At 39.8% G+C, this 12,509-nt stretch overlaps 1 protein-coding gene across 1 annotated transcript in view; it reads right to left on the bottom strand.

Annotated features, from left to right (window-relative positions):
• The window catches only part of LOC124265143 (helicase ARIP4-like), a 40,612-nt gene that overhangs the window by 27,375 nt on the left and 728 nt on the right, over positions 1-12,509 (bottom strand). The window contains 6 exon segments of the mRNA XM_046699933.1: positions 511-693; positions 1,677-2,010; positions 2,273-2,496; positions 4,591-4,674; positions 5,376-5,551; positions 6,960-7,732. Of these exon segments, the coding sequence (XP_046555889.1) occupies positions 511-693; positions 1,677-2,010; positions 2,273-2,496; positions 4,591-4,674; positions 5,376-5,551; positions 6,960-7,147 (1,189 nt within the window). The 5' untranslated portion in view covers positions 7,148-7,732.

Below are 12,509 nucleotides of genomic sequence, written 5' to 3'. Positions count from 1 at the left end.
AGGTTCTGTATGTCTGAATACATCAAGGGTCTGTATGTCTGAACACACATCAAGGATCTGTATGTCTGAACACACATCTAGGTTCTGTATGTCTGAACACACATCAAGGATCTGTATGTCTGAACACACATCTAGGTTCTGTATGTCTCAAACACACATCAAGGTTCTGTATGTCTGAACACACATCAAGGGTCTGTATGTACGTCTGTATGTCAGAACACACATCAAGGTTCTGTATATCTCAAATACACATCAAGGTTCTCTATAAAGTGTAAACATCATATGCAAAACCCAATCTGGTTAAAAAGAACATCACCAGCAACAATTACAACAAGTAGGAGGTGCTGAAAGTTTTGATCACCTGTACATGATACCCCAAAACAATCACTCAAACACATCCCCAGCATGTAGGGTATCTGTGTGCTTTTCAAACATACAAAAGATGCCACACCAATAAGACAAGAACAGAATGTTATGGTTACCATATTTCCCATTACTATGGTTACATACCTGTCATTAATAACTTATTTTTATCCTCCTCGTCAACATCGATCACTTCTGGCTCTTGTGACTGTGAGGAGTTCGTGGTTTTCCTGGATTTCTTTGGTTTCGCGGGAATGGATCTCCTCGAGGAGAGGAGACGATACATCTCGTATCCCATCAGTAGCACTCCCCCGGTTTCAGACCACTCACCTAGACACAACACACATGTAATGAGTGCACTGTCATCCAGTCCACTTCCTGGTTTGAGAAACTTTCTCAGCAAGAAATTTATAATAATAAGAGTACGTTTATAGCACCTCATCCACATTACTCATGGACATGCTCTAAGCACATAAGACACATATACAGTTTATATGAACAAGAAAGTTGATGTTCATAGATACTTCTTGAAGAGTTGAGTTTTCAGCTTGGACTGACAGTGATAGGGAGGTTTTAAGATCTGATGGTAGACATTTCCAGAGAAACAGACACATTGTGCTGGTGAGCAGGATTTTTATCAGTTTAGAAAAGACATAAAACACATGGAGGCAAAAACGGTCTTTCCTAACTCAACATCCTCAACTACTAGTGTTTAAATTACCCAAGTTTCCATCGTCTTGACTACCATGGCACTGTTCACAGCAAAGCAATATATGGTAAATGTTTGAGTCTATAGCAACAGTCTTAGCAAGGTGAGTTGAAAGTCAACCCAACTATATCCAAAGCGCCCTGATTTGACACGCTGCTTAGCGTAAAATAGTTAAGAAATACTGTAAATGAAGGGTGAGTAAAATGTTTGTCATAAAAGATTAACATGAAAAATCTGCTTAGGGTAAGTTAACATTATAGTGTTCATTTTAATTGAGCTGAAATTCTATATTAAAGGATCTCATGAAACAACCAAATAAATCAGTCAGTGTTTACTATTTGCCAAAAACGAAACAACAATCAAACCTAAGTAGAACCAGACTCCATTTCTTTCCTAACACTAACAGACTTATGATGTGCATAGAGACTATATTGCAGTTTATTTCGGTCTGCAACATTTTTAACGATTTAATATGAAGCATAACACTTGTTTACGACGTGAATGAAGGCCTGAAAATTACACTGACTACTAATTTGTGACATCCCCACCCCTATTTGTACCCTGAGTTATCGCAACTAAACCGTTTAACAAATTATCGCCTTACCAAGCAGTTTAGCTCTTGCTACCATTGTCTTATAGTTGTCATTCATCAAGTAGACTTTGTACGGTCTTGCCACCATACCGGGGAAGTCTGGCGTCGGCTCTATGGGGACCCAGTGATTGAACTCACTCATCCAGTTCTGCAGAGTGTTGATAGGCACTATGCACAGGGCAGTCTTAGCACTGGTGTTGCGCAGGAAGATGTCAATGAATCCAATCATCTGGATGGTTTTGCCGAGCCCCATGCTGTGAGCAAGGATGCAGCCGAACCCACTGCTGCTGTTGTACCGATCTAGTGACTCCACCAGATTGTCGTACAGGAACCGAACACCGCCGATCTGAACATACAAACAGTGAGTGTCACGGCAGCTCTTGGTTTCAAATACAAAGATCATTATTTTCTATATTTTCATAAGGGGCAGCGGGGGTAGCCGAATGGTAAAAGCATTTGATTGTCATTCTGAAGATCCGGGTTTGATTCCCCATATGGGTACAATGTGTGAAGCCCATTTTTTATGTTCCTGTGGTGAGAATGCTGGAATATTGCTAAAAGTGACATATATCCATACTCAGTCACTCACTCACTCATGTCTCACAAACCTGATGGGGCTTGATGTTTTTGGCAATCTTCAGTGAGAGGAAGATGTCAGGGTCAGTGCTGGGATGTCCAATGTTGACCTGAACACGACCCTGTTCGTCTGCACGGTTGAGTTCGTCATCGATGTGTCCTCCACCATTGTTCATGTCCTCCTCCTCAGCCTCGCCCTCTTCCTCCTTGTCCTCAACAACCATGCAGTCTTCATCCGAGCTGATGTCGATCACATCTACAATAATACTCTCATATAACACAAGTGTAACGTACAGTCTTCATCCCGAAGTGATGTCGATCACATCTACAATAATACTCTCATATAACACAAGAGTAACATACAGTCTTCATACTAGCTGATGTCAATCACATCTACAACAAGTGTTTGCTACTGATATGGCAATGTCCCCCGCCGCTAAAGAATGGAATATCTATATTTACTACTCTTTATTTTTGGGTCACATACAAGATGCCTGAAATGACTGGTGTCTGCATAATCACCCAATGTAGGCTGTCAACATACTTGAAAACATTGGGTGCAATGTTTTCTGAGATATCGCCTTTAAAAAGCGGTCAAAGTATCGTGGTGACCTTGAAGATCAGATCAAGGTCACCCAAATAAACTGGTGTCTGCATAATACCCCAATGTAAACTGTCACCAAATTTGAAGACATTGGGTATAACAGTCCATGAAATATCGCGTTAACAAAGAGTTAAAAGCGTGCAAAGTGTCATGGTGACCTTGAAGATAAGGTCAAGGTCACCAAAATAAACTGGTGTCTGCATAATCCCCAAATGTAGGCTGTCATCAAATTTGAAGACACTGGGTACAACAGTGCATGAGATATGACGTTAACAACAGTTTGAAAAGTGGTCAGTGTCGTGGTGACCTTGAAGATAAGGTCAAGGTCACCAAAATAAACTGGTGTCTGCGTAATCCCCTAATGTAGGCTGTCACCAAATTTCAAGACATTGGGTACAACAGTTCATGAGATATCGCGCTAACAAGAGTTTGCAAAGTGGTCAAAGTGTCGTGGTGACCTTGAAAATAAGGTCAAGGTCACCCAAATCGACTGGTGTCTGCGTTATCCCCCAATGTAGGCTGTCACCAAATTTGAAGACATTGGGTACAACATTTCATGATATATCGCGTTAACAAGAGTTTGCAAAGTGGTCAAATTGTCATGGTGACCTTGAAAATAAGGTCAAGGTCATGCAAGATATCGCGTTAACAAGAATCGGGACGTACATACGTACGGACACCGCTGAATACATAGTCCCCCGTTCCAGCAGGGGACAATAATACTCTCATATAACACAAGTGTAACATACAGTCTTCATCCGAGCTGATGTCAATCACATCTACAATAATACTCTCATATCACACAAGTGTAACATACAGTCTTCATCCGAGCTGATGTCAATCACATCTACAATAATACTCTCATATCACACAAGTGTAACATACAGTCTTCATCCGAGCTGATGTCAATCACATCTACAATAATACTCTCATATCACACAAGTGTAACATACAGTCTTCATCCGAGCTGATGTCAATCACATCTACAATAATACTCTCATATCACACAAGTGTAACATACAGTCTTCATCCGAGCTGATGTCAATCACATCTACAATAATACTCTCATATCACACAAGTGTAACATACAGTCTTCATCCGAGCTGATGTCAATCACATCTACAATAATACTCTCATATCACACAAGTGTAACAGTCTTCAAGCTGATGTCAATCACATCTACAATAATACTCTCATATAACACAAGTGTAACATACAGTCTTCATCATACAGTCTTCATCCGAGCTGAGCTGATGTCAATCACATCTACAATAATACTCATATCACACAAGTGTAACATACAGTCTTCATCCGAGCTGATGTCAATCTCACATCTACAATAATACAGTCTTCATCCGAGCTGATGTCAATCACATCTACAATAATACTCTCATATCACACAAGTGTAACATACAGTCTTCATCCGAGCTGATGTCAATCACATCTACAATAATACTCTCATATCACACAAGTGTAACATACAGTCTTCATCAGAGCTGATGTCAATCACATCTACAATAATACTGTCTAGCACCTCACCACATGCTCCAATAACTGCTCCATCCCACTTGATTCACTCAGTTGCCTCTAATGACAAGCATCGATGGCGGGGGACAATATTACCGCCTCAACCTTTCATCGAAATAACATGTCTTATGCCTGTTCAGAAGTGAAACAAATAATAACAATCATAATTTGGTAACTACACATGTCAAAAAACATGATCAACAGATTGTTGGTAGTTACCTTTCTCCTTCTCTGGCTCCGACTTCTTGTCTTCCTCATCCAGGATCACAACATCGTCATTCTTGGTGGCTTCCTCCTCTGCAGCTGCAAGTGACAATCAAGAAGTGTGGTCAGGCATAGCATGCAATAAGGACATGTAGCATTACTACAGTTACCATAGTAACCACGTATTTGGGAATGTAACATTACTAAATTTACCTTGTAGGTGAGACCTGCGTTGTTACCACAGTAACCATGTAGTTGGGAATGTAGCATTACTAAAGTTACCTTGTAGCTGAGACCTGTGTTGTTACCATAGTAACCATGTAGTTGGGAATGTAGCATTACTAAAGTTACCTTGTAGCTGAGACGTATGTTGTTACCATAGTAACCATGTAGTTGGGAATGTAGCATTACTAAAGTTACCTTGTAGCTGAGACCTGTGTTGTTACCATAGTAACCATGTAGTTGGGAATGTAGCATTACTAAAGTTACCTTGTAGCTGAGACGTATGTTGTTACCATAGTAACCATGTAGTTGGGAATGTAGCATTACTAAAGTTACCTTGTAGCTGAGACCTGTGTTGTTACCATAGTAACCATGTAGTTGGGAATGTAGCATTACTAAAGTTACCTTGTAGCTGAAACGTATGTTGTTACCATAGTAACCATGTAGTTGGGAATGTAGCATTACTAAAGTTACCTTATAGCTGAGACGTATGTTGTTACCATAGTAACCATGTAGTTGGGAATGTAGCATTACTAAAGTTCCCTTGTAGCAGAGACATGTAGTGTTACCATAGATACCTTGTAGTAAAGACTTGAGTTGGCAGTCCTTGTCTTTCTCCTTCTCCTCGGCCTTCTGACCCTGGGCCTTGGCAAGTAAGGTCTTCTGGATCTCCTGGAGACGCTTCTTCCTCTCAAACTCCTCGTTCTGGGCAGCCAGGGTCTCTGCATCCAGCTCATCTTCTTTGATAATGGACCTGAGCAGTATCACAGAAAAATGGTGTGAGCATGAGTTCTGACAAATTGAACCTCTACAGAGACTAGGTGAATGTGGTTCACAATATAGTCAACAATATTCCAGCTAAATATCAGAAGTCTGAACAGACCAGGAAAACCACTGACATGAAAACACGATAAATAATCCCCTCCATTGTGGTATGATGGTAAAGATCAACTAAAATCATAGTGAGTGAGTGAGTGAGTGAGTGAGTGAGTGAGTGAGTGAAGTGGGTTTGAGTGAGGGTGACGTCATGCTTGAGAATATTTAAGCTCATATGACGACGTGCATGCGTGTGTATGTGTGGCTGCTTGTACTAGCCCAGACTGAAGCTGGTTTTATAGTGCTAGCCCACTGAGATACCATACCGCAGTGAAGCATGAATACCCCACTCAGACACATTAAACTGACTCCGAGCCGACCAGTCCTTGTTGTACCCATTAATGCCGAGCCAGGCAGGGACCAACAAGTACCATATTTTAACGTCTTTTGGTATGACGCGGTTGGGGATTGAACCCGCGACCTTCCACTCTCTGGGCGGACGCTCTAACCACTACACCACGGAGGTGGTCGAGTGAGTGAGTGAGGTTGTACACCGCGTTTAGCAGTATTCCAGCAATATCACGTCAGGGGACACCAAAAATGGGATTCACACATTGTACCCATGTGGGGAATCGAACCAGGGTCTTCGGCATGACGAGCAAACGCTTTAACCACTAGGCTACCCCACCACTCCCCTAATTTCACACAGCCTGACAATCCAGTCACATTTTGTTACCACATATGATTGGTTCATTGGTTTGGTGTCTAACAGCACATTCAGCAATATTCCAGATATATGGCGGCGGTCTGTAATAATCGAGTCTGGACCAGACAATCAAGTGATCAACTGCACGAGCATTGATCTACGCAATTGTGATATGGTCACATGTGTTAACCAAGTCATTGAGCCTGACCACAGATGCCATTAGTCTCCTCTTATGACGAGCATAGCTGCTGAAGACGAATTCTAAACCGGATCTTCAGTGGTATGCCGCTTATGAGTGAGTGAGTGAGTTTAGTTTCACGCCGCTTTTAGCAATATTACAGCAATATCACAGCGGGGACACCAGTAATGGGCTTCACACAATGTGCCCATGTGGGGAATCAAACCCGGGTCTTCGGTGTGATGAGCGAACGCCATAACCACTAGGCTACCCCACAGCCCCCTGCCGTTTATGAAAAGCTACAGCTACCAACATTAAGGTACATAGACTGTTCAACGTGGCAGAGTTAAATAAGGAACCAGGAGTACCTTTAGGGTAACTGACAAACATATCTCTCTCTTACACATAAGCATGCAAAACATATTCAGAAAATATGATATCTTAAATCAAAAATTGTCAAACCTGATATTTTTTCTCCTAAATCCAGACTTCCTTTTCGCCTTTTTAGCTTTCTTTTCTCCTTTCATTTTCTTCTTCCTCTTTTTCCCCTTCTTTGTGGTCTTCTCCTTTACTTGACTGGTGCTGGGGACACTCTCCTCCGGCACAGTCTTAAGTTCATCTGGAAGAGCTGCTGCCAGGTCCGTATCCATGGCAACTGGCTCAGGACCATCAATGATGCTAGTTAAATCAGGTGGAGGCTCTATTTCAGTAGCCTCTTCCTCTTCTTCTTCTTCCTCCTCCTCCTCTTCTTCTTCATCCTCTTCATCTGACTCCTCTTCAGATTCTTCATCTGATGCTTCACTTCCTCCATCCTCCTCATCATCAACATCGTCAACATCATCATCAGGCAATCCTAACTCATCCTCTGGTATATTCAAAGGTTCTTCATCTGGGAGATTCAGATCCGACTCTTGCAAGTTTATACTTTCTACTTCATCAATTTCAGCAGCCTGCACACATTCTCAGCTGCCTCCACAGCTGCTGTTATAGCATCATCAACAACGTCGGGCAGTTTTTCTAGATTGGTTAGTTCACTGGTGTCCTCGTCCAGCTGCACATCTTTTTCTATAGTCTGTGCATCTAAGTAAGAGTCTAGGGACAGTTCCTCTGATAACACTTTTGATAATGTACTCGGCTGAAGAGGAATGTTTTCCGTCGTACTTTCACCTGACATTATGACCCGGTGATGTGACAAAGTTCAACACAAAACACTGCTGCTGCTTCTTCCATGCATCCTTTAAAAGAAAACAAGATATGGTATGAGTGAGTGAGTTTAGTTTCATGCCACTTTTAGCAATATTCCAACAATATCACAGTGGGGGACACCAGATATAGGCTTCACACATTGTACCCATGTGGGGAATCAAACCGAGTTTTCAGATTAGATAAACTAATGATACCCACAAGGCTTCCCCGCCACCCCTACAAAGTGTGAGAATTTAACAGTACTTTCATCATGTTTATCAGACTGTGGTCTTGTGCATAGAGCCCAAGTCACAAATCAGTTGAATTTAAGCAACACTGGTCATGGGTCTGTGGTTGGCAGCTTGACTCTTGATAGTTTCTGTGACTTGCCCGACCCCACAACAAATCACTCGTGACACATGTCGTCTCACCTTAAGAGTTTCTTAAAAATTGCCTCTGTTCACAGAGCAGAAAATGGGTACCCGGTGGGATAAGTCATATTACTATTAACCTTCCAGCGACTTGGGCTATCCAGGTTAATAATTTCCATTATGTTGTATGTGCTTAGAGCATGCCAATGTGGCGTGGAATTTAGTGCTATGTAAGTGGCCTTATTGTGTAAAGAACAGGTCAATACCAGTATGCTCAATCACAGAATTTCAGATGAAGCATTTAAGTTTGTTAAAAGATATGCATATTAGGCATGCAGCGATTCACACAGACCTTGATTCGATTCGATTTTCGATGTTGGACCCTCGATTCGATCATTTTCGATTCGATTCTTCATACAAAAAAACATCATATTTCATTTAACTCTCACAGTTTATTAAACAAAACATAACACACTGAAAACTTTTTTCCAAGATTTGACTAGTATATGAGGAATGTAAATGATGTAACCCTTTTCAAGCAAAGAAAATATGATGTTTTAACACAGAATAGGACTTTGGCGATGTCTACTAGCAACAATTCGTCAACCAATCACATTTCACCTTATTTCTCAAAACTACTCGAGTTGAAGTCAAAATTATGTTCTCGCTGTGTGGAAATAATTTACATAGATATTCAAATATCGAATCGAAACAGTGATAATGCTTATTGAAAATCGAAACTAATGTGTCAGATTCGATTGAATCGTTGCAGTCCTAATGCATATACAAATATATAATAACACCCCCACATCGGCAATTCTGAAACATGCGGATGATAATCTGATAATTACTTCCTTATGGCCCTAATCGTATCAAGACTGAGTCAGCTACTAGTATCTTGATGTAGTTTGACTTAAAACAAAACACAATCATGAGAATTGAAAAGTTGTGCCCAAAACTTCAGAAAATACAAGCCCTGTTATCATTGTAGTTTGTGCATTTTAGTTACATATGGAGCATCATGAGCTGAGCTTTCTGGACTGACCCATACTTTACAAAACTTAGGTATCTGACCGGTAGCTGTAGTCACAGACTGAAATTGTGTTTGAATATGAACACAGGAACTACACAATGAACAATGCCGAGGCAAATAATATGCAAGCAGGATGGCATATTCAGTATCATTTCGGGCATGACAAACATAAAATGAACAGAAAAATACTAATTTATCTTAATTTTCAAATTAAACTAACCCTGCATTTTTCTCAAAGTGCGGACGTCCAAGAGGGATATTTTCTTATGGCCTACAACTTTCATCAGTACATATGCAAGTACATATGTAACTCTGAAGCAGATCATTTTTGGTAGACTTGTGAGAACATACAGACCCGTAACCTAAATTCGTAGATAACCTTGATTCATGGATCTCGGTAATTATGATGCTATCTCGTAAAATAAGTCTCGTATGACGTCACGAAGCGGTACTTTTGATGTACACAAAATGCCATGCCTAGCAGACAAAAATGTTCCGTATCTCTGAATTACACGTAAATACACTAAATCTAATTGTCCAGCACTGAGATAAATAGGCCAAGATTACTAATACCAAAATTTAATTTTATAAAATGTCACATAAAGAAGATACCGTTAGCACAACTTTCTCACATCTTGTCGTCTGCTTACCTAGCTGTCAAGACTTACTGTAATGGGCTGTCGTACATAGCGATAAAAAGTAACCGACTACTTAATCCACGAAACAAGGTGATGCCACATTTTGTGTGCACCCGAATGGGTGATGAGTGCAAATGGCTTCGGTAGACAAACATTTCATTCACGAGTGGAATATTAGGCATTTTCAATTTGATGAATCAATGAATAAAATAACCAGTGAGTATACAAAATGAAATCGTGCATTTAAATTATGATTTTCACCGCATTTCCCTTATATCCACGAATCAAGTTTACGCGAGTGTAATTTATATATTTCTGAGTCTTTGGGTATTCCTAGAGAGAGAAAGTTAAACAACACAGGCAGGTCCGGGAGATTGATTGATGTGAATCCAAAGTATATTTCAAGCATCATTCAGAGGGGCATCATTACTGATGAATACATGTGTAGATTAATTACCACCTGCTCTCAGCCACTCCTAAAACACAACCAACAGAATATACAATATGCATCATGGTATCAAACCTTGTGCAAATCAATTACCTTGAGTAAATTGAGCGAGTCTGCTTTAATGCCACTTTTAACAATATACCAGCAATGTCCACCTCACACGAACTCAATTGGGTATTTTGCCATTTTCCATTAATTGTAAAAATATAATAAGGTTTAACTGTTGGTTTATGTGTTTGTTATTTATATTTTGATCGTTAATATAAGAAATGCTAAGAGGTGAGGTGAGGTGAAATTTGGTTTTACGTCGTGCTTGAGAATATTTCGCTCATATGATGACAAGCATGCGCGTGTATGTGTATATGCGGCTGCTTGTACTAGCCCAGACTGAAGCTGGTTTTATAGTGCTAGCCCACTGAGATACCATGCCGCAGTGAAGCATGAATACCCCACTCAGACACATTATACGGACTCCGAGCCGACCAGTCCTTGTTGTACCCATTAATGCTGAGCGCCAGACAGGGACCAACAAGTACCATATTTTAACGTCTTTTGGTATGACGCGGTCGGGGGGGATCGAACCCACGACCTTCCGCTCTCTGGGCGGACGCTCTAACCACTACACCACGGAGGTGGTCAGAAATGCTATTACTATGAAAGACTGCAACTTGCCAAGTTCATGTGTTGAAATAGAACCTCTCGATATACGTCAGTTATTTCATCTGTCCACCGGTACGCAAGCTAAGATTTGACATTTTTGTGTGTACGCTTGTAATATCAAATTTATTGAGCATTTAGAAAAATTCAAGCGTACATGTATGCAATAGACTTAATAGAAATTGAGTTTTTACATAAATATTTGCATTATTTACACAGATACGCAGCTTATCTGTACCGTTGGCTTCACACATGATGCTAATGTGGGTAATCAAACTCAAGCCTTCAGTGTGACAAAAGGACGCCTTAATCACTAGCTACCCCAGTGCCTCCGTTGTATGTGGGAATAGACTTAAAGTAAGTCTAATCGCTTTTTTCTTCTGTTAAAAAAAATAATCACAATCTGTTACATCGCTACAGTAACATCTGCGTCCTTTTTTAAACCTGTTTGAACTTTGAGGTGATTTGGTTCAAAAAGGTCAGAAGCAATAGCACTTTGGCAGAGCATTTGATCAATTATAGTTTAAATGATAGCAGTTATTTTTGTAGTTTTGATCGGTCTTGATTTCAGTCTTTTGATCGTTAGTGCAGCTGGACAAGTAAAAACACATTTAATCAGTTTTCAGATTGTGTAGCAGATGTACTATCCACATGTTAACTGTTAATCAATCGCTCTTATTCTTAATTGTTTCAATCCCTAAATCATAAATAAAAGCAATGACTACCTGTAGGGACAATGCAATGCATCATTATTTCATGTAATGCTGTTGTAAAATGCAATATTCCAGAAATATTGTAGTGGAGGACACCAGAAATGGACTGCATACATTGTACCTATGTGGAGAATCAAACGCCCATCTTCAGTGTGACATTCAATCCTGTTAAACACTTGGTTAACTTCAAACCTTACTTTGTCTAAAATTTTACAATCATTTTCAGATATAATGCACAGATAATTTGTTTAAACAATGGAGTTCAAGTGAGAAGAAAGATTATTGATCATTATTGTCTACAAAAAAACATTTAAAGCAGTTTATGAATGCATGTGGTTATGAGTGTAGTTAAATACCACAAAATGTATTTTGGAATCCTTTCAAGCCAAATTAATCTAAAATATAATATTTTAATATGAAGTCACCAAATGTAGGTAAACTAGGAAAAATAACCTAATCCCTGCAGCTGTGTTTAGGAGCTGCTGTAAATTTTTAGTTGTGTTTCGTGTGTGCACTGTTTGTTTCATCATCAAGATACCAAATGCTGAATATACCACTAAAAAATAACTTCGATCAGCACCAACGTTGACACTTGTCAGGCACTAAGAACTATCTTGCTTTAGAATTTTAAGACATTGTTATCTGTAAGATTATCAATATGCATGCTAAATAGAAAATAAATTCTTACAAATGTTACTTTTAAACATGTTCTCCATGGACTTCCTACTCCCACAAGTACAACCGAGAATAAGTCATGCGCTAAAATACTCTAAAATAATTACTTTATTGTCATGCACATATAACTGGTTTGCAAACATGCAATGTTCTGCAGCTTTAAGTGTAGTCATGACAATGACAGATTTTATAACCAAATTCTGAAATCTATTTTTAGATACCATTCTTTTGGGATTGCCCTTTTGTTTAGTGTAGGGCTATACCAAAGATGCTGAGTAATAAATCTCATATT

The sequence above is a fragment of the Haliotis rubra genome, unplaced genomic scaffold (assembly GCF_003918875.1).
Source record: "Haliotis rubra isolate DU_JTF1 unplaced genomic scaffold, ASM391887v1 Scf963, whole genome shotgun sequence".
NCBI lineage: Eukaryota > Metazoa > Mollusca > Gastropoda > Lepetellida > Haliotidae > Haliotis > Haliotis rubra.
Note: the sequence above shows the minus strand (reverse complement) of the source record. Positions and strands in the feature narration are given on the sequence as shown.